Source organism: Pongo pygmaeus, chromosome 15 (assembly GCF_028885625.2).
Source record: "Pongo pygmaeus isolate AG05252 chromosome 15, NHGRI_mPonPyg2-v2.0_pri, whole genome shotgun sequence".
In the NCBI taxonomy this organism is placed as follows: Eukaryota; Metazoa; Chordata; class Mammalia; order Primates; family Hominidae; genus Pongo; species Pongo pygmaeus.
This window is the reverse complement of record NC_072388.2, coordinates 68,109,671-68,133,109: the sequence shown is the minus strand read 5'-3', so window position 1 is coordinate 68,133,109 and position 23,439 is coordinate 68,109,671. Positions and strand designations below refer to the sequence as shown.

Here is a 23,439-nt window from a genome sequence, read left to right as displayed (position 1 = left end):
ACTGCCTCTAACAGCACACAGCGACAGTGGCACTCTGGGGAGCTGGTGCCAAAGAAAGGAGGGCCTGATGAAGGGAGGCTTTTACTGTTATACTCCATAGACTTTCACAGAGTTTTAATTTTCACAGCAATATCTTAATGTATTACTTTAAAAAATTATACTTCACTTATAAGAGCTTTATATAAGCCAAACTAACAAACTAAAATAAAATTTCATTTTATACTAAAAAATTGTGATAAGTACAGATTTTAATCAGGACTTCTCTTAGTTTACCAAATCTCCAAACTTTTAGTGACTGTGTCACTTCAGGCAGGGCAAGAGGCTGTTTCAGTCCATGTTGTTATAAATGAGGACCCATACATAAACATGAGGAGGTAATTATGACCCCCCGCCCCGAAAAGACAAGCTGAAATCAAATTTCCATAGGAATAAAATTCTAAAGGAAATCTCTCTTCCTCCCAGATAAGGGCTGGTCTACCATCATTTTTGGCCTAAAGCAGGCTCTGCAAACTCAAAGGCTTATCAGGAGGAGCCAGGGTTACAATGGGAATGGTGGGGACTCTGGCAAACTGAACAGAGCATGCTCGTCTAAAGGGCACATATGCTACCCAGCCAAATGCTGCCATCTAGAACTGTAGACTCAGTGTAGTCAGATTACCTAATTTCAAGAGAAGCCAGAAATACAGATTTTTACATTAAATCTTCTTGATTTAAATAAAAATTTCCAAAAATATCATATGGGAAAAAAGAAAACCAAAAACCCTTTGCAGCCATAATTTAGCCAGTGGGACCACCAGCTTTTAGCCTGTAGCTTAGAGAGATACCTCAGTAATGTTTGATCTAAAAAGGCCAATTCTAGGTAACCAAAGTTTCACAGAAGTTGGAATGTCTCCTCACAAATTCAATATGCATCTTAGAAGACTCTAGGCTCCTATACAATTTCACATGTTTCACTACTGAGTCCCAGGCATCTACAAATCTGGCTAAAATATTTGTCCCGCAGCTACAGGAATCCCAGTATTCATACAAACCACACCTCTGCCGCATGGCTAAGTATCGGAGGTCCAGGCACCCCCTAACAACGAGGCCATAATCCTGCAGAAGCTTGCTGGCATCTTCTGAGCATCCCACTCCAACTTTCAAAATGGTGCCATCTGCCAAAATATCCAATAACGTTCTTGGTAGTGTTTTTCCTCCACAGATTAGCTTGGGCAGGCGAACCAAGACACAGAGGCCACTTGGGGAGGCCATTTGTAGAAGTGACAGAGGGCTGGCTTTGCCTTCCAAATTTACCTGCAACAGAGGAAGACAAGGTGGTGGTTCACACCTGAGCACAGCAGCGAGCATAACATATAACTGTGACAAAAAAGTCTAAGAGGTACATCCTTAACTTCCCAAAGGGAGCATCTGACCAGGTTTTGGTTTGCATCTACAGATAAGCCTACAGTAACAAATGCAATGGACTTTGTGAAGCAGCGGCCTAAACAAAGGTTACCTAGAACCCCAAACGCCAAGGCCTGAAATATAAGTCCATCAACAGCGACCAGCCGACACAGGGGAGCTCTGGGACATACACTGGCAGTCATATGGAACATGCTGGTTTTAAAAGGCTAAGGAGGCCGGGCACGGTGGCTCATGCCTGTAATCCCAGCACTTTGGGAGGCCAAGGTGGGCAGATCACCTGAGGTCAGGAGTTCAAGACAAGCTTGGCCAACATGGCGAAACCCCGTCTCTACCAAAAATATAAAAATTAGCTGGGCGTGGTGGCATGTGCCTGTAATCCCAGCTACATGGGAGCCTGAGGCAGGAGAATCGCTTGAACCTGGGAGGCAGAAGTTGCAGTGAGCCGAGATTGCGCCACTGCACTCCAGCCTGAACGACAAGAGTGAAACTCCGTCTCAAAAAAAAAAAAAAAAAAAAAAAAAAGGCTAAGGAAAAAAGGCCAAGGAGTAGAGTGCGAAATGATAAACATCCTCTTTTTTTAATCCAGCCTCTCTAATGTACACGCAGGTAACTCTAGTCATTTACCTTATCATCACTGACTCAAGATCCAATTTTTAAAAAGAGGTAGAAGATAGAGTACTGTAAATAAGTGGTACCTGATAATATAATAAATCCTGGTAGCACAAAGTGCTTTCTCAGCATTTTCTAGTCACAAATGGCATTCATAAAAAGAAAAAAAATGTATATTGAGCATGTTAGGGCCTTTAAATCTTAAAAGATATAAAAAACTTTATACAATAAGTGATCGAGGTTTAATCTTTTTTCTTTTTTTTAGACGGAGTCTGGGTCTGTCGCCCAGGCTTGAGTGCAGTGGCTCAATCTTGGCTCACTGCAACCTCCGCCTCCCGAGTTCAAGCTATTCTCCTGCCTCAGCCTCCCGAGTAGCTGGGATTACAGGCATGCACAGCCACACCCAGCTAATTTTTGTATTTTTTGTAGAGATGAAGTTTCACCATGTCGCCCTGGTCTCGAACTCCTGACCTCAAGTGATCCTTCTGCCTCGGCCTTCCAGAGTGCTGGGATTACAGGCATGAGCCACTGTGCCTGGCTGAGGTTTAATCTTTTTGGGGTCATAGATAAGTTTGAAAAAATGCTGAAAGCTAAGGATGTTATTCCTAGAAAAATGTACACACAAAACTCACATACATTTTCAAGGGATTAAAATTTCCCTAAAGCTATCCACAGAACCCAGATTAAGCACCCAATAAATTCCAATCCTTCTCACTTGTCAGGAGAGGAATATAGGTGAATCAGTTTGACCAAATATGGTGAGATCATGGGAAAGCTAGGACTATCACACTATCACCTAAATTTCCCAGTCCCTAGAATAGTAGTTCTCAATTGAGGGTAAATTTGTACCCCAAGAGACATTTGGCAATATCTGGAAAAATTTTTGGTTGTCACAAGTGGGGAGGAAGTACATAGGCATCTAGTAAGTAAAGGCCAGAAGGCTGCTAAACATCCTACAATGTACAAAAAAGAATCATCTGCCCAAAATGTCAACAGCGAGGAGGCTGAGAAACTCTGCTCTAGGGCAATGTGGTCCTTTCGCTACTGTACTAGCTACCTGCTGGGCCTGCAGTGCCACAGTTGCATACAAAGTAATGGAAGAGAGCGTGCTGATTTAAGGAATTTATAATCTTATAGGAGGAGTAGGAGGGATACACATAAACAGAAGCTCACACACACAGAAAATGACATGGTAAATGCCAAAGGAATGTTTCAAGCAAAGTGTCACAATTAATCAGAGGAGGTACATTGCATAATTGAAGTGACCAAAATCACACAGAGGAAACAGTCAAGATCACAAAAGAACTGCTGTTAAAAAAAAAAATTGGGGAGGGCTCTGGCCCTCAACTTTTTTTCCAAGTCTCGCTCTGTTGCCCAGGCTGGAGTACAGTAACGCAATCTCAGCTCACTGCAACCTCTCCCTCCCAGGTTCAAGCGATTCTCCTGCGTCAGCCTCCCGAGTAGCTGGGATTATAGGCGCCCGCTAACACACCCAGCTAATTTTTGTATTTGTAGTAGAGACAGGGTTTCACCATGTTGGCCAGGCTGGTCTCAAACTCCTGACCTCAAATGATCCACCCACCTCAGCCTCCCAAAATGCTGTGATTACAGGCGTGAGATACCATGCCCGGCCCTCTGGCCCTCAACTTCTTTTCTAAGGCGGAGTAAAACCATGATCTAACTCACAAAAGACTTAGGCTTCCTTCTTAGGCACTGCTTTACCAATGAGGGCTATTTTCATATCCTCACACGAAAGCGCGCCAGTTTGATCTCATTGTCTATTTCTTGAGGCTCAGCCAAGGTTACAAAGACCTATGAAAAACATGACTACTGGGGTTCCTGTTCTCTAATAATTCATCTGGATGTGACCAAATCACCTTTTTAAAAATTAATGAGTAGTTCTTTCCCTCTGTGATATCAGCTTTCTCCAAGAAAAAGCTATAAATCTCTACTTTTAATAACTAGTACTGCTAATTTGACATAAAACTCACTACAAATTCCTAAGGTTCGATATTTGTACCTCTTTAGAGTCAGGTCTCATTTGTCTACCATACATTAATTTCCTTGTTAATATAGTGGTGAGTAAAAAGAAAAGAAAAAGATAAAATACATTAAATAAATAACTAGATAAATAGACAGATAGGTAAACTGAGTTGTCTTTAATGTTTCTGGATTGTGCTTAAGATCCAATATACTATAATCAAAGTTTTCTCACTAGGAATCCAAATGTTTATGATTCCACTAGGTACATAACTTATATTGAATATATAATTGGAAGAATAATGTTTCTAGGAGAGTCAGTTTAGCTTAAAGAATAAGATATCTAGTCTCTATTTCTCATATTTCCCCCTTTTTGCTAATTTCTTTTTGCCCTGACATCACTACTCATGGGAAACAAGAAACCCTTGGTTTATCAACATTATTAAAAAGTGACACGTTTTAATTTCATTAGCATTATTTAAACCAGTGGTCTTATTAGCATTATTTAATCTAGGGTTTTTAAAATTAGTCAAAATATATGAAAATGTTTGAGACATATACTATATATATTTATAAATTACACACATATAATACTGTATTAATGTGTTATATATACACAAAAGTACAAAGTTTAACTGAACAATACCAACAATCATTACAGATACAATTTCTAACACTCTGCTGTTTCAGTGATTCATTTAGAGAACATTGGGTTAGAGTCCTCCTTCCAGGAGCCAGGGGATAATCCATTTTGGCTTCAGTATTGGAAATCATCATTCTCAGTAAACTATCGCAAGAACAAAAAACCAAACACCGCATATTCTCACTCATAGGTGGGAATTGAACAATGAGAACACATGGACACAGGAAGGGGAACATCACACTCTGGGGACTGTTGTGGGGTGGGGGGAGGGGGGAGGGATAGCATTGGGAGATATACCTAATGCTAGATGACAAGTTAGTGGGTGCAGCGCACCAGCATGGCACATGTATACATATGTAACTAACCTGCACATTGCGCACATGTACCCTAAAACCTAAAGTATAATAATAATAAATAAATAAATAGAAAAAAAACAACAAAATAAAACAGTATTCATAAAAAATAATTTCTGGAATGGCCTGTGATTCTTTAAATGACTTCACGAAGGGTGCAGAGAGTAAAGAATGACATGGGACCATCTTCTGGGCTGGAACAGGTTAACTAATGAGCACCCCTAGTCTGTGGAGTTTATGTATCAGTTAAATTTTGACCAGGGTTTTGAGATAGGAATGAGTTTACCCTGTTCAGGCAACAGAACTAAGGCCCAATGTGGCTAGATGCTGATAAGAGTAGGATGAAAAGAGAGCAGGAGGAGACAAAATCAGAGATGCTGAAAGAAGCTACAGCAAGTAAGACCTTAAGAGCATGTAGGTAATTGAGACATCTGCGTTTTATTCTTTTTTTTTGAGATGGAGTCTCACTCTGTTGCCAGGCTGGAGCACAGTGGTGTGATCTCGGCTCACTGCAACCTCCGCCTCCCGGGTTCAAGTGATTCTCCTGCCTCAGCCTCCTGAGTAGCTGGGACTTCAGGTACTCGCTACCACACCCAGCTAATTTTTGCATTTTTAGTAGAGACGGGGTTTCACCATGTTGGCCAGGATGGTCTCGATCTCTTGACCTCGTGATCCACCCGCCTCGGCCTCCCAACATGCTTGGATTACAGGCATGAGCCACTGCACCTGGCCATCTGCATTTTACTCTAAGCAATGGAAGGGTTTTGGGCAGAGGACTGACACAATCTAATTTGCATTTTTAAAAAATATTTTGGTGACTGTATGGAGAAAGGATTGTACATGCGCAAGAGTCAAAGCAGGGAGGCCAGTCAGGGGAAGATTTGCAATAGGTGAGAGATACTTGAAGCTTGGACTCAGGAGGTAGTAGGGGTGTGATATAGTTTGGATCTGTGTCCCCACCCAAATTTCATGTTGAATTCTAATCCCCAATGTTGGAGGTAGAGCCTGGTGGGAGATGATTGGATCATGAAATGGAGTTCTTATAAATGGTTTAGCACCCTTCCCCCTTGTTACTGTATACTGAGTGAGTTCTCACAAGATATAGTTGTTTAAAAATGTGTGGTGGCTGAGTATGGTGGCTCATGCCTGTAATCCCAGCACTTTGGGAGGCCAAGGTGGACGGATCACTTAAGTCCAGGAGTTTGATACCAGCCTGGGCAACATGGGGACAGGTATGGTGGTATGCGCCTGTAGTCCCAGCTACTCCAGAGGCTGAGGTGGGAGGATCGCTTGAGCCTGGGAGGTGGAGAGTGCCGTGAGCCAAGAATGCGCCACTGCACTCCAACCTAGGTGACAGAGTGAGACCCTGTCTCAAAAAAAAAAAAAGTGTGTGGCACCTCCCCGCCATCTTGGTGCGCTCCTGCCATGTAAGACGCCTGTTCCCGCTTTGCCTTCCACCATGAGTAAAAGCTCCTGGAGGCCTCACCAGAAGGAGATGCGGCCATGCTTCCTGCACAGCCAATTAAACCCCTTTTCTTTATAAATTACCCAGTCTCAGCTATTTCTTTATAGTAGGCCAAGAATGGACTAATACACTGGGTCTACAGGATGATGGTTTTGGGAAAATCACCTTGCTCAGCCTTTATTGCACCAATTATTTGTACCTGTTATGCAAGGAAATATGTAGCCAGAGTCTCCAGAAAGGACCAGGCAGGAGTCAGGAGATCAAAAAGGTATTTAATGTCTCCACCTGCCTCAGGAGAAGGGCAATAATAGCTCCAAAAAGATGACAGAATATTCATTTTGTACAGGTGATTTATCCACAGTTACACCTCATTATAGGTAACTCAAAGAAATCTATACCTCTTTGTGATAGCATGCTGTTATTTCCTGCTTTGTATAACCACTTCTTTGGATTTGCATATATTTTGCCATTAAAGAAATTTAACATATACTATCTGTTTATTTCTGACTTTCAATCATATCACCATCCTGTTGGACAACCCACTGAGAGACGAATGTCTCACTGATTTTAATCTTAAAGGTGGGGAAGACTAGGGATAACAAGTTTGGGAAGAAAAATCAAGAATGAATTCTGTTAGGAATGTGTTAAGTTTGAGATGACTATTAGACATTCAAGGAGAGATGTCAAGTAGGCAGGTGAATATGAAAGGCTGGCATTCTGATTTTGAGAGTAATCACCATATCAATGGTATTTAAAGCCATACAATTAGATGGGAATACAGGAAAAGAATGTAAATTAGAAGACATAAATTAGTGGCCCACGGATCCATCTGCTGACTCACAGACATGCTTTTATTATAATATTATTTTTGGTCTCCACGTATTTAAAAACTTATGCCAGAATTTTTAAATTAGTAGAGTTCACATTTTAAAGAATCCATACTCCAAGTTTCTTTTTAAAGAACTGGACAATCCAGTAACAGTTGGTTTGAACTATATGGCAGCTTTTTCATTTATACAAGGCATGAATTCTCTAATTCACCATAATGTCTTTTCAACTGAAGCCAAATGTCGTCTTCCACTTACCATCGTATTTGTAACCACTATTTTTCTAATACAAAGAAATATTTCTCAGGATCCATACTGCTAGTAAAGCTACAAAAATGAAAGATAGACCCTAGAGGCTTTATGTTTAAAGAAAAAATGAAAAGTAATACATTTCCTTATGAATTTAAGAACATTCCTATGTATTAAAAAATGCAAACAATCACTCTATATCATTCATTTACAGAACCTGCTTGGCTCTTGTAGGCATCTGAGTTTGCAATATCTGGGGTGGATACAGAAGAGACCAAGCCTGACCCATTTCAATATTTAGATATCAGGTAAAACAGGAATCAGAAAAAGGAAAAAGTAGAAAGGATAATAAGATAGGAGATAGAAGAATGTGAGTGTGATGCTTTTGAGAGCAAGAATAACGAGTCCAAATAAGCGTCCACTGGACTAAAAAACAAGAAAGCCATCAACTTGATCAGTTTCAGTGGAGTAATATGGAAAGATGTCAGATTAAAGTTGGTTGAAGAATAATGAAGACTAAGAAATTATACCCAAGAGAACAGAAGGAAAGAAACAATAGAAATAAGAGTAGAAATCAATTAAACACAAATATAAAGAAGATCAACAAAGCAAAAAGTTGGTTATTTGAAAAGACTAATAAAATTGATAAACCCATGGAAGGAATTATGAAGAAAAAAGAAGCACAAGTAAGCAAAGTCAGGAATGAAAAAAGAGACATTCCTAGATATCTACCAAATGGGGTAAAAATTTTCAGAGGATATCATAAACAAATATATGCCAATAATTTTTTTTTTTGAGATAGAGTCTCACCCTATCACCTAGGTGGAGTGCAATGGCACGATCTTGGCTCACTGCAACCTCCACCTCCCAGCTTCAAGTGATTCTCCTGCCTCAGCCTCCTGAGTAGCTGGGATTACAGGTGCGCATCACCACACCTGGCTAATTTTTTTTTTTTTTTTTTGTATTTTTAGTAGAGACAGGGTTTCACCATGTTGGCCAGGCTGGTCTCGAACTCTGACCTCGTGATCCACCTGCCTTGGCCTCCCAAAGTGCTGGGATTATAGGCATGAGCCACCTCACCCAGCCAGCCAATAATTTTTTTTGGAGGGGGAGACAGGGTCTCACTCTGTTGCCCAGGCTGTAGTGCAGTGGCGTGATCATAGCTCACGGCAGCCTTGAACTCCTGGGCCCAAGCCATCCTACCACCTTAGCCTCCTGAGTATCTGGGACTACAGACTCACACCACCATGCCAGGCTAATTTTTTAATTTTTTTGTAAAGACAGATTCTCATTGTGTTGCCCAGGCTGGTCTCATACTCCTTGCCTGAAGTGTGATCCTCCCGCCTCAGCCTCCCATAGTGGTGGGATTACAGGCATGAGCCACTATGCTTGGTTTATGCCAATAATTTAAAAATTTTAAAGATAACATATTTAGATGATAGATGAAATATATAACATCAAAACTGAGACATTAAGAAATAGAAAATATTAATAGCTCTATAACTATTCAAGAAATTATATCCATAATTCAAAAACTTCCCTTAAAAGAGAACTCCAGATGGCTTCACCAGTAGATTCAAACTAAACATTTTAAGTAAAAAAGAATGACAATCTTATACAAACTCTTCCAGAGAACATAAAAATAGGAAACACCCCTAATCTGTTGTATGAAGCTAGCATAACTTTTTTTAATCAAAGCCTGACAATGGCCAAGCACAGTGGCTCACACCTGTAATCCCAGCACTTTGGAAGGCTGAGGCAGGAGGACTGCTTGAACTCAGGAGTTTGACACCAGCCTGGGCAACATGGCAAGACTCCCATCTCCACAAAAAAATTAAAAGATTAGCCAGGCATGGTGGTGTGCACCTGTAGTCCCAGCTACCTGGGAGGCTGAGGTGGGAGGATCGCTTGAGCCCAGGAATTTGAGGCTGCAGTGAGCTATGACTGAGCCACTGCACTCCAACCTGGGCAAAAGGACAACTCTATCTCTTATTGATTGATTGACTGAGAAAGAGTTTCACTCTTGTTGACCAGGCTGGAGTGCAGTGGCGCAATCTTGGCTCACTGCAACCTCTGCCTTCCAGTTTCAAGTGATTCTCCTGCCTCAGCCTCCCCAGTAGCTGGGATTACAGGCACCTGTGACCAAGCCCGGCTAATTTTTGTATTTTTAGAAGAGACGAGGTTTCACCATGTTGGCCAGGCTGGTCTCAAACTGACTTCGTGATCCGCCCACCTCGGCCTCCCAAAGTGCTGGGATTACCGGAGTGAGCCACTGCACCCAGTCCAACTCTGTCTCTTAAAAAAAAAAAAAAAAAAAAAAGGCCCAGCGCGGTGGCTCACGCTTGTAATCCCAGCACTTTGGGAGGCCGAGGCAGGCACATCGCGAGGTCAGGAGATCGAGACCACGGTGAAACCCCGTCTCTACTAAAAATACAAAAAATTAGCCAGGCATGGTGGCGGGCACCTGTAGTCCCAGCTACTCGGGAGGCTGAGGCAGGAGTATGGCGTGAACCCAGGAGGCGGAGCTTGCAGTGAGCCAAGATCCTGCCACTGCACTCCAGCCTTGGGTGACAGAGCGAGACTCCGTCTCAAAAAAAAAGAGACAAAACACTTGCTGAGAGAGATGGTGTCTGAGACTGGCATTCAAACAGGAGCAAGAGTTGTCCAGGTGCAGGAGCCAGACAGGAGGAGGGCATTTATCCCAGGAATTCAAAAATCAATGTATTTCAACACAATAACAGAATAAAGAGAGAAGATATATAATTATCTCAAGAAGTGCAGAAAACATTTTATTAAATTCACCAACCATTCATTATTAAAAAAAAAAACTCTTAGCAAACCAAGAATAGAAATGAACATATTTAAGCTGATAAAGGGATCTACAAACCTACTGCAGATATTATACTTCAAGGTGAAATGTTAAAAGCTGTCATTTTGAGATAGGGCATAAGTCAAGGATGTCCACTATCACCACATCTACTGAACACTGTACTGTGATCCTAGCCAGGTACACCAAGGAAAGAAAAGAAAGAAAAAATGTCAAGGACGGGAAAGAAAGAAAATTGTCATTTTCAAAGATAATAGTCTACATAGAAATCCAAAAGAATCTACAAGCAATTAGAATAAGTGAGTTTAGAAAGATTCCTTAATACAAGAGAAATATGTAAAACTCAATTGCATTTTTCCATGTACCAGAAACAGAAAAATGTTTAAAATCTCCATTTATACTTAAATTTAAAAATCACAGAAAACTATAAATACATTATTAAAAGAAACTAAAGGTCTAAACAAACACTTAGATTCAAAAACTCAATATTGTGGTCTAACAATTCCACTACTGGATATATACCCAAGTGAAATAAAATTAGTATGTCAAAGAGATAACTGCACACCCATGTTTACTGCAGCACCATTCATAATTGCCAAGATATAGAATCAACCTAAGTGTTCATCAACAGACGAATGGATAAAGAAAATGTGACTCAGGATATAAAATCAATGTGCAAAAATCAAAGCATTTTTATACACCAATAACAGACAACCAGAGAGCCAAATCATGAGTGAACTCCCATTCACAATTGCTTCAAAGAGAATAAAATACCTAGGAATCCAACTTCCAAGAGATGTGAAGGACCTCTTCAAGGAGAACTACAAACCACTGCTCAACGAAATAAAAGAGGACACAAACAAATGGAAGAATATTCCATGCTCATGGATAGGAAGAATCAATATTGTGAAAATGGCCATACTGCCCAAGTAATTTATAGATTCAATGCCATCCCCATCAAGCTACCAATGACTTTCTTCACAGAATTGGAAAAAACTACTTTAAAGTTCATATGGAACCACAAAACAGCCCACATTGCCAAGACAATCCTAAGCAAAAAGAACAAAGCTGGAGACATCACGCTACCTGACTTCAAACTATACTACAAGGCTACAGTAACCAAAACAGCATGGTACTGGTACCAAAACAGAGATATAGACCAATGGAACAGAACAGAGCCCTCAAAAATAATGCCACACATCTACAACCATCTGATCTTTGACAAACCTGAAAAAAACAAGAAATGAGGAAAGGATTCCCTATTTAATAAATGGTGCTGGGAAAACTGGCTAGCCATATCTAGAAAGCTGAAACTGGATCCCGTCCTTACACCTCATGCAAATATTAATTCAAGATGGATTAAAGACTTAAATGTTAGACCTAAAACCATAAAAACCCTAGAAGAAAACCTAGGCAATACCATTCAGGACATAGGCATGGGCAAGGACTTCATGTCTAAAACACCAAAAGCAATAGCAACAAAAGCCAAAATTGACAAATGGGATCTAATTAAACTAAGGAGCTTCTGCACAGCAAAAGAAACTACCATCAGAGTGAAGAGGCAACCTACAGAATGGGAGAAAATTTTTGCAATCTACTCATCTGATAAAAGGCTAATATCCAGAACCAACAAAGAACTCAAACAAATTTACAAGAAAAAACCAACCCCATCAAAAAGTGGGTGAAGGATATGAACAGACACTACTCAAAAGAAGACATTTATGTAGCCAAAAGACACATGAAAAAATGCTCATCATCACTGGCCATCAGAGAAATGCAAATCAAAACCACAATGAGATACCATCTCACACCACTTAGAATGGCGATCATTAAAAAGTCAGGAAACAACAGGTGCTGGAGAGGATGTGGAGAAATAGGAACACTTTTACACTGTTGGTGGGACTGTAAACTAGTTCAACCATTGTGGAAGACAGTGTGGCGATTCCTCGAGGATCCAGAACTAGAAATACCATTTGACCCAGCCATCCCATTACTGGGTATATACCCAAAGGATTATAAATCATGCTGCTATAAAGACACATGCACACGTATGTTTATTGTGGCACTATTCACAATAGCAAAGACTTGGAACCAACCCAAATGTCCAACAATGATAGACTAGATTAAGAAAATGTGGCACATATACACCATGGAATACTATGCAGCCATAAAAAAGGATGAGTTCATGTCCTTTGTAGGGACATAGATGAAGCTGGAAACCATCATTCTCAGCAAACTATCGCAAGGACAAAAAATCAAACACCGCATGTTCTCACTCATAAGTGGGAATTGAATAATGAGAACACTTGGTCACAGGAAGGGGAACATCACACACCGGGGCCTGTCATGGAGTGGGGGGAGGGGGAAGGGATAGCATTAGGAGATATACCTAATGTAAATGACGAGTTAATGGGTGCAGCACACCAACATGGCACACGTATACATATGTAACAAACCTGCATGTTATGTACATGTACCCTAGAACTTAAAGTAGAATTAAAAAAAAAAGAAAATGTGATATATAAATCTCTCCCTCCAAAATGGAATACTATTTGTCCATAAAATATAATGAAATCTTGTCATTTGTGACAACATTGCTAAACCTGGAAGACATTATGTTAAGTGAAATAAGCCAGGCACAGAAAGATAAATACTGCATGAGCTCACTCATATGTGGAATCTAAAAAAGTTGACCTTGGTGGGCATAGTAGCTCCCTCCCATAATCCCAGCCACTCAGGAGGCTGAGGTGGAAGGATCACTTAAGGCCAGAAATTCAAGACCAGCCTAAGAATCACAGTGAGACTTCATCTCTAAAAATAAAAATAAAAATTAGCCAGTGGTGGTAGTGTCTGCCTATAGTCCTAGTTACTTGGGAGGGTAAGGCAGGAGGACTGATTGAGCCTAGGACCTCAAGGCTGTAGTGAGTTATGATCACGCCACTGCACTCTAGCCTGGGTAACAGAGCGAGAACATGTCTCTAAAAAATAAAAATAAAAAATAAAAGAGTTGATCTGATAGAAGTAGAGAGTAGAACAGTGGTTACCACAGGCCAAGATGGTTGGGAGGAGAGGAGGATGAGAAAATGTTGATCAAAGAATATATAATTACAGTTATATAGGAGGGATGAGTTCAAGACATCCAGTGTACAGCATGGTGACTATAGTTAATGATGATATATTGTATTACTAAAATGCAAAGACAGTGTAAGTTAAGTGTTCTCATCATTAAAAAATGATAACTATGTGAAGTAATGCACTTGTTAATCAGCTAGATTTAATTATCCCACAATGTATATATGCATTAAACATTATACATAATATATACAATTTCATGTCAGTTTTTAAAAACCCTTCAATAATATAAAGAAGTCAGTTCCCTACAAACTGATCTATACAATACAATCTCAATCAAAATTTCAAGAAAATTTTATAGGACCTGAAAATTGATTCTAAAACGTATAAGAAAATGTAAGCCAGGTGTGGTAGCAGGCACCTATTGTCCCAGCTACTCAGGTGGCTGAGGCAGGAGAATGGCTTGAACCCAGGAGGTGGAGGCTGCAGTGAGCCGAGATCATGCCACTGCACTACAGTCCGAATAACAGAGTGAGACTCCATCACAAAAAAGAAAATGTAGAGTATCAAGATTATCCAAGATATTGTGGAAAAAGAACAAGATGGCAGGTCTTGCTGCCCCAGATATCCAGAGTTATTTTAAAGCAATGGTAAATAAGAAAGTATATAATAATTGGTGCAACAATAGAAAAATAGACGATCAAGAAGACAAAAACAGATCTAGACATATACAGACACTCATTTTGTGATAAAGTGGCATTGCAGAGCAATCAGGAAAGGTTTATCTGTTCAATCTGTGATTCTAGGCAGATTGGCTATCCCTTTAGGAGAAAAAATTAAACTTAACCCTACCACACATCATATACAAACACACCTAAAAAATCAATTTCAGGTGGATTGTAAATCTGAATCGCCAAGGTTAAAACCATAAAACTCCAAGAAAATAACATGGGGAGAATATGTTCATGACTGTGTATAGGGAAAGACTTGATCAACTGTACTACACAGATCTTCTGTTTATCAAAAGAAAACATTAAAAGAATGTAAAGGCAATTCACAGAATGGGAGAAAACATTTACAACACAAATTTAACTCCTGGAGGGTTCATATGCAGAATATGTAAAGAACTTCTATAAAGACAACTCGATAGAAAATGAGGCAAGAAAAAAAAAGAAAATGAGGCAAGAGACTTGAATGGACACTGCATAAAAGAGGATATCTAAATGACCAATAAAATACAAAAAGATGTTCAATTTCATTAGTAATCTGGAATATGCAAATTCAAATAATAGTGAACTATTACTACAAGCCCAACAGAATGGATAAAATTTTAAAATATGACAGTACCAAATGTGGACAAGGGTGTAAAACAAAGGCAATTTTCATATATAGGGAGGTTAAATTAGTGTAATCACTTCTGAAAACAGCTAGAAACAATGGAATCAGTCATATGCTACTGATGGGAAGGTAAATTCATAAAAAGATCTTGGTAAACAGTTTGGCATCATCTATAAAAGTTAAAGTTGTGCGTACACGTGCACACACACAAACTCCTTGACCCAGAACTCCACTCATAGACACATATGCCCAATAATGAGTGTAAATGTTCAATTGCACCATTCTTTGCAAGAGCCCCCAAACGTAAATGATACATTGTATTATACACACACACACACACACACACACATATATTTTTGAGATGGAGTCTCACTGTGTCACCCAGGCTGGAGTGCAATGGCACACTCTCAGCTCACTGCAACCTCTGCCTCCTGGGTTCCAGCAATTCTTCTGCCTCAGCCTCCCAAGTAACTGGGATTATACCTGTATGCATCACCACACCTGGCTAATTTTTGTATTTTTAGTAGAGACAGGGTTTCACCATGTTGGCCAGGCTGGTCTTGAACTCCTGACCTCAGGTTCAGGTGATCCACCCACCTCGGCCTCCCAAAGTGCTGGGATTACAGGTGTTAGCCACCACGCCCGGCCTATACTGTATTTTATATATATATATATAAATGTCCATCAGTAATAGAATGGAAAAATAAGTCATGGTATCTTTATACCATGGAATACTATATGGCAACAAATCATAGTCACACCCAATACAGGTAAATCTCACAATGTTTGGAAAAAGAAGCCAGACAAAAAAGAGCACATACTCGATGATTCATTTATACTAAATTTAAAAAACAGGTAAAATTAAACTACAGCGCTGAGGGAGGCATGCCTAAGCAGTAAAAGTATAAAGAAAACAAGAAAGTAAATATCATGAGACAGGATAATGGTAACCCTCAGAGGGCAGTGAGGGGACAATGATTGCAAGTGGGCACAACGGGAGCTTCTGGAGTCCTAGCAATCTTACGTTTCTTGACCTAGTTTCTAGTTACACAGCTGAGCTGTTCTCTTTACATAAATCATTCAGGGTTTATTTTTGTTCCAGGCACTTTTCTTGATGTGTTATATTTCACAATAAAAAAGTCTAAAAAAAAGACTCAGGGGCAGGTTAAACAGATTAGACAAAGCCAAATAGAGAAAAAAGGAATTGTAAAAGAGACCAGAAAAAATCGTATATAATGAATCTAGAGAGACTAAGATATGTTAAATATTAAATTCCAGCAAGAAAGAAGAAAGGATAAAAACAATCTTCAAAGAGAAATTTTAAATTGATAAAACATCAATCCTATTATCCAGATATTTTTCTGAATCCCAAGCTAGAAATAAAACACCTAGACTCATCATAGTGAACCTTCAGAACCATAAACTCAAAGAGAAGATCTTAAGAAGAGATATGAAAAAATTACATTACTTACAAAGAATCAAGATATAGACTGACAGTTATCTTCAACAGCAATAATGGAAGCCAGAAGGCAATGGAATACTATCCTGAAAATGATAAACTGCCAAACCAGAACTTTACACCCAGAGAAAATCTCTTTAAGATAAAAACAAAATACAGACATTTTCAAAATGACAAAGTTTATTATCAATGGGCCCTAAACTGTTAAAGAACGATTTTAAGGAAAATGATCCCCAAAAGAAGGTCAGAGATATAAGAAAAAGTAAGCAAAGAAAAAGGTAAATACAAGGTCAGGAGATCGAGACCACCCCGGCTAACATGGTGAAACCCCGTCTCTACTAAAAATACAAAAAATTAGATGGGCATTGTGGCACACACCTGTAGTCCCAGCTACTCAGGAGGCTGAGGCAGGAGAATCACTTGAACCCAGGAGGCAAAGGTTGCAATGAGTCAAGATTGCACTACTGTACTTCAGCCTTGGTGACAGAGCGAGACTCTGTCTCAAAAAAAAAAAAAAAAAAAAGGTAAATACAGCTGGGTGCAGTGGCTTATGCTTATAGGAGGACCAAGTGAGAGGATCACTTGAGGCCAGCAGTTGAAGACCAGCCAGGGCAACACAACAAGCCCCCATTTCTACAAAAAAAAAAAAAGAAAAAAAATTATCCAGGTGCAGTGGCACATGCCTGTGGTCCCAGTTACTCAGGAGGATGAGGCAGGAGGATCACTTGAGCCCAGGAGTTTGAGGCTGCAGTGAGCCACGATCATACAACTGCACAACAAAGCAAGACCTCATCTCTTAAAAAAAAAAAAAAAGGGCCCAGCATGGTAGCTCACACACACCTTTAATCCCAGCACACTTTGGGAGGCCAAGGCAGGAGGATCACTTGAGCCTAGGAGTTTGGGACCAGCCTGGGCAACACAGCAAAACCCTGTCTCTGTGAAAAAGAGATGGGATGTGGTGACTCACACCTGTAATCCCAGCTACTCAGGAGGAGGGAGGATCACAGGCCTGGGAGGTTAAGGCTGCAGTTAGCTGTGATCGCACAACTGCATTCCAGCCTGGGCAAAAGAGTGAGACCCTGTCTACAAAAAAAAAAAAAAAAAGAGAAGAAGAAGAAGAAGAAGAATACAGGAAGGTAAACACTTTGGTAAATCTAAACAAATATTGACTATAAAACAAGAACACAGGCCGGGCACGGTTGCTCACGCCTGTAATCTCAGCACTTTGTGGGACTGAGGTGAATGGATTGCTTGAGTCCAAGAGTTTGAGACCAGCCTGGACCACACTGCAAAACCCCGTCTCTACTAAAAATGCAAAAAAATTAGCCAGGTGTGGTGGCACACACCTGTAGTTCCAGCTACTGGGGAGGCTGAGGTGGGACAATCATCTGAGCCCAGGGAGGTCAAGGCTAAAGTGAGCCAAAATCCCACCACTGCACTCCAGCCTGGGTGACAGAGTAAGACCTTGTCTCAAAAAAAAAAAAAAAAGCAAGAACCATTGGAACCAAGTGACAGTGGTGGCACATACCTGTAGTCCTAGCTACTTGGGAGGCTGAGACAGAAGGATCATTTTAGAGTTCGAGGTTACAGTGAACTATGATAGTACCATTGCATTCCAGCCTGGGAAACAGAGTGACACCACCCTGTCTCTAAAAAAAAAAAACAATAAAGAAGAACAAAAATAATAATCGAATAAACATTTACATAAAAGTGAATGAAAAGGAAAGCAAAACAGGAATGGAGGAATAAATAGAGCAAGAATGGATGATTTTTCATTTTTGTTTTCGTTTTTTCTTTTTTTGAGACAGGGTCTCACTTGCTCTGTCGCTCAGGTTGGAATGCAGTGGTGTGATCTCGGCTCACTGCAACCTCCACCTCCTGGGCTCAAGCAATTCTCCTGCCTCAGCCTCCCAAGTAGCTAGGATTACAGGCACCTGCTACCACGCCGGGCTAATTTTTGTATTTTTAGTGGTGGGGGGGCGGGGGCTTCACCATGTTTGCCAGACTAGTCTCGAACTCCTGACCTCAAGTGATCTGCCCGCCTCGGCCTCCCAAAGTGCTAGGATTACAGGTGTGGGCTACCGCACCCAGCCTATTTTTGTTTTTTATTCATCTCTTAAATGTATTCTATCTTATTTTTACAAGGAAGGAAGCCATGAATGACTTTTTCATTGAGTTTTTTTATGACAGCAATCAGGAAAATGCAGTCATGCCTAAAGGGAAATGTGGAATCCAACCTGAGTTTAATACACATCAAAAGTCAAAATGAGGTGGGGTTAGATTATTTGCCACTTTAACTTATCTATGCCTCTGCTATATTAATTAAAGTGCATTATTATCAGATCAATTACTATTCACTTCAGTCTACCCTGCTGTTGCTCAAGCTATACTTCGTTTAGTTGGAATAATCCAGGTGCTTGGCACAGGTGAATTTTCCTAATCTGCTACAGCGTACCACTTAAACCCTGTTTTCTTTTATTGTTGCTGATGTAAACAGTTCTAAAATTATGTAACTTTTTATACATAATAGATTAAAATCACTGATCCTTTCTTGATGGCCCAAGGTCATTGGTATAAATGACTACTACTATTGCTGATATAAAGAAACACCCTCAGTAGCTGTGGTGTAAGGGCTTTTGTGACTACAAAGCTTGCCCCACACTGTCAGGTGTTCTCTTTTTGGTCATCACAGTGTTGGCATCTAGTAGCCTCTTCTATCAACCTGTGAACTGATTTTGTGGAGCCATTCTGCTTAGGTACTCTTTTAATTACATTTCCTGGATACAGCAAGAGAAATAGCATTAGGGGTGGAGCCTGAAGATGTTATTAACTGCTGCAATCTCATGATAAAACTTTAACAGATGAAGAGTTGCTTTTTATGGATGAGCAAAGAAAGTGGTTTCTTGAGATGGAATCTACTCCTGGTAAAGATGCTGTGAACACTGTTGAAATGACAACAAAAGATTTAGAATATCGCATAAACTTAGTTGATAAAGCAATGGCTGGGTTTCAGAGGACTGACTCCAATTTTGAAAGAAGTTCTACTGTGGGTAAAATGCTATTAAACAGCACCACATAGCAGAGAAAAATCTCTCATGAAAGGAAGAGTCAACCAATGTGGCAAACTTCTTTGTTGTCTTATTTTAAGAAACTGTCACAGGCACTCCAACCTTCAGCAACCACTACCCTGATCAGTCAGCAGCCATCAATATCAAGGCAAGACCCTCGACCAGCAAAAAGATTACAACTTGCTGAAGGCTCAGATAATTATTAGCAATTTTTAGCAATAAACTATTTAATTAATGTACTTTTTAAAGATATAGTTATTGCATAGTTAATAAACTATAGTATAGTATAAACACAACGTTTTTTTTTTCCCCCTGAGACAGGATCTCCCTCTGCCACTCAGGCTGAAGTGCAGTGGTGTGTTCATAGCTCACGACAGCTTCAACCTCCTGGGCTCAAGCAATCCTCCTGCCTCAGCCTCCCAAGTTTCTGGGACTATACAGGTGGGTGTCACCACACCTGGCTAATTTCTCTTTTTGTAGAGATGGAGTCTTGCTATGCTGACCTGGCTGACTGGTATTAAACTCCTGGCCTCAACTGATTTTCCCCATCTTAGCCTACCAAAGTGCTGGGATTACAGTCATGAGCCACCGCCACACTCAGCATAAGCATAACTTTTATATGCACTGGGAAACCAAAAAACTCATGTAACTCACTTTATTGCAAGATTTGCTTTATTGCCATGGCTAACATCGAACCTGCAATATCTCCAAGTTATGCCCATATGGTGAAAATTAAATAAAATGATGCAAGCAAAACATACAGTGCATGGCTTAGAGTAAATGGTGTTTCAAATTTTAACTGTTACCTTTTAAAATCCTAAGTAATAATTTCCATTTAAATAGAATTCCTTAGCTATTTTCTCCATGGCATCCTTATGAAAATGCTACTACAAATATTAACAGTGGCTAATATTTCATGAACACTTACTACTATATGTTCACACTGTGCTGAATCCTTTATGGGGGTGATCTATTTGAATCCTTAGAAAAGCTACTGGAGGTAGGTACCGTGACGTTCCTATTACAAACAACCAAACAAACAAAGACTCAGGCTAAATAGCTTGTCCAAGTTCACAGAATGATAAGTGGGGAAAACAGAATTCATATAGGTTTGACATAATTGTAATCCATAATTGTAAGCACTCCGCCATCCTGAGAGGAACAGCAGCTGCTTCTTCTGCTAAAATCTGCTTATAAGCAAGTTGAGAACAAGCTAATTCATTCTCCTTTAACCTTATTTTCTACTTGACTGTCCAAGGTCCCAGTTGGAAAAGCAGAAGTTGTTTTTTTTTTGTTTGCTTTTTAACTTTTGCTTTTTAACTTACCCACTCACAGTCAATTCCAAGTACTGGAAAATCTTCTAATTCACTTCTAAGCAAGGGCTCGATTTGATCCCACTCTGCCTCCTGAGACACCGTCACCACCTTTGCTTTAAGGATCCGTTCCTCCCACGAGGATCTGGGGGCACTGGAGTGCAGCTGATCATCTTCTGGAGGGGGCAGCTCTCTACTGCCCAGCACTTTCTGCTGTGGCTGTTGGGTCACAGGGCTTGTTTTATTCCTTCGGCGGCGCTGGATGCCTTTCCAGAGGACAAACCCCCCTACAGCCACACCCAGAAGGGTAGTCACTGTCAAAGCCACTAAGTTCTGTCTAGACATCTTCGACTTTTCTACTCTTTAGAAAAGCATATCACTAATCCCACAATCTGCAAAACAAATGGCAAAAACATATTTATATACAGAATATAAACCTTTACATAAACAAGTTTTCCTCTAAGAAATGTCCCATTTATAATCTCTGTGCCCACAAACGAAAACAACTGCTATAAATTTCCACATGAAATAGTAGCAATGGCAGAATTTCTTCATCTTTATAATCTCTGTATTCCATCTCTATCTCCATCCTCACCCCAGGAAATCTCCCTGCCCTCTGACAGTTCCCCATGGCTCTCTTAATGATATAAAATCGTATCAGTCAAAACAACAGGCTATCTGCAACACGAAGTGTGATCTAGGAAGAAAAAAAAAACAATAAGCTAGACTCTCACCTCTAACTGCTGATTAATGAATGAATTTTTTAGTTAATGGATCTTCTTCAAAGTATTTTGTATTTTAAACCTTTGATCACCTAACAGTTGAAGGAAAACTTCTGCTTCTCTATTAAAAAAAAATTGTAATCATCAGTCAGTTGGTAGGGAGAATTTTTTTACTTCTCTGGAAGGTGCAGCAATGAGGGAGTGGAGGAAACAGGTTTGACTCAACACTTTCTGTTGCTCCAGAAGGCTCAGTAGTTCTCCATAGAAACTGATTCGGTTATCGTAGGGTAAGGCAGGGGGGGTACAAAAGAGAAAGGATCATAAGAGCACAAGAAAAAGGTAGAACTTAGAGAGATATCCAAGGTGTATAGAAGGCGGATGCAAACTGAAGTGTCCACAGCGCCAGGCAGGTTAATGTAAATCAATGAAGCAAGCCACAAAATAGTCCCTTTTTCATTTTTCTGTAACATGTGGCTTTCTCCATGTAGTTTCTGTTTTCCTATATGTGAGAAAGAAATGAGTATACGGCACTATTTCTGTACTATTAAAATAAGAGTAAAAGTGCAACAGTAAATAGTAAGTGGCCTGGGCCGGGCGCGGTGGCTCATGCCTGTAATCCCAGCACTTTGGGAGGCCGAGGCAGGTGGATCATGAGGTCAGGAGATCGAGACCATCCTGGCTAACACAGTGAAACCCCGTCTCTACTAAAAAGACAAGAAATTAGCCGGGCGTGGTGGCGGGCGCCTGTTGTCCCAGCTACTTGGGAGGCTGAGGCAGGAGAATGGTATGAACCCGGGAGGCAGAGCTTGCAGTGAGCCAAGATCGTGCCACTGCACGCCAGTCTGGGTGACAGAGTGAGACTCCGTCTCAAAAAAAAAAAAAAAAAAAAGTAAGTGGCCTGGCCAGATGCAGTGGCTCACGCCTGTAATCCCAGGACTTTGGGAGGCCGAGGCAAGTGGATCACCTGAGGTCAGGAGTTTGAGACCAGCCTGGCTAACATGGTGAAACCCCATCTCTACTAAAAATACAAAAATTAGCCGGGCGTGGTGGTGGGCACCTGTAATCCCAGCTACTCGGGAGGCTGAGACAGGAGAATTGCTAGAACTTGGGAGGCGGAGGTTTCAGTGAGCCGAAACTGTGCCACTGCACTCCAGCCTGGGTGATAAGAGTAAGACTCTGTCTCAAAAAAGAAAAAAAAAAAAAAAAGTAAATGGCCTTTGGTCTCAGGGCCAGGGAGAAAACATGGGGTAGCGACCATTCAGCACAAGCTGATAATCCTGTGCAGGAAGAAGGCCCAGTGTGGTCAAATACTTTGCTTGTTTAAGGTAAGTCAGGTATCTGAATTTTATATGAAATGTCACCATTTTAGAATGCTGGCAATAAATTTACAGTTTTAAAAAATATTGCGCCAGCCAAACAAAAACACCCTAGGTACGCACCAGGCTACCCATCTGTGGCCTCTAGCCTAAAAGCTAAATTGCCCAAAGACAGAGCAATCAGCTGCACCCTGCCTACACTTCTCTATGGCTGAAGGTTTCCCACTGAATGTGTATGGTTTTTATTACTTTTTAAAAGTTTCATCAATAACTTTAAATTTTTTTTTTTATTAGATGGAGTCTCTCGCTGTCGCCCAGACCTGTGTGCAGTGGCATCATCTCGGCTCACTGCAGTATCCGCCTCCTGGGTTCAAGCGATTCTCCTGCCTCAGCCTCCCAAGCAGCTGGGACTACAGGGGTATGCCACCATACCCAGCTAATTTGTGTATTTTTAGTAGAGACAGGGTTTCACCATGTTGGCCACGCTGGTCTTGAACTCCTGACCTCAAGTGATTCACCTGCCTCAGCCTCCCAAAGTGCTGTGATTACAGGTGTGAGCCACTGCACTGGGCCAAAAAAAAAATTCATATTTACAATAACTTCTGGATTATAATCATGCCTATAGAGACATGTGAGTATTAGAGAAGAAAAACTGAATCATAACAATTATTAGAGTAATAATGAAAAGTGGTAATAGTTATGCTGTTTTAAAAACATTTACTTTATTCCAGAAACTGTGCTAAGAATTTCATATGTATTTTCTCCAGTGCTTTTATTGAAGAGGAAACTGAAGC

The 23,439-nt window shown here is 40.5% G+C and overlaps 1 protein-coding gene across 6 annotated transcripts in view; it reads right to left on the bottom strand.

The window, feature by feature from the left end:
- The window catches only part of EXD2 (exonuclease 3'-5' domain containing 2), a 91,047-nt gene that overhangs the window by 12,257 nt on the left and 55,351 nt on the right, over positions 1 to 23,439 (bottom strand). For 3 of the 6 annotated variants that reach the window (XM_063651728.1, XM_063651729.1, XM_054447416.2), the window contains 2 exons: positions 20,620 to 20,999; positions 1,037 to 1,293 (listed from right to left, as the gene is read on the bottom strand). In XM_063651728.1, coding sequence (XP_063507798.1) covers positions 1,037 to 1,293; positions 20,620 to 20,952 — 590 coding nt within the window. In that variant the 5' untranslated portion in view covers positions 20,953 to 20,999. Of the gene's footprint in view, positions 1 to 1,036; positions 1,294 to 20,619; positions 21,000 to 21,341; positions 23,035 to 23,439 lie in introns of those variants that run through there. The other 3 variants (XM_063651731.1, XM_063651730.1, XM_054447417.2) reach the window with 2 other exon arrangements.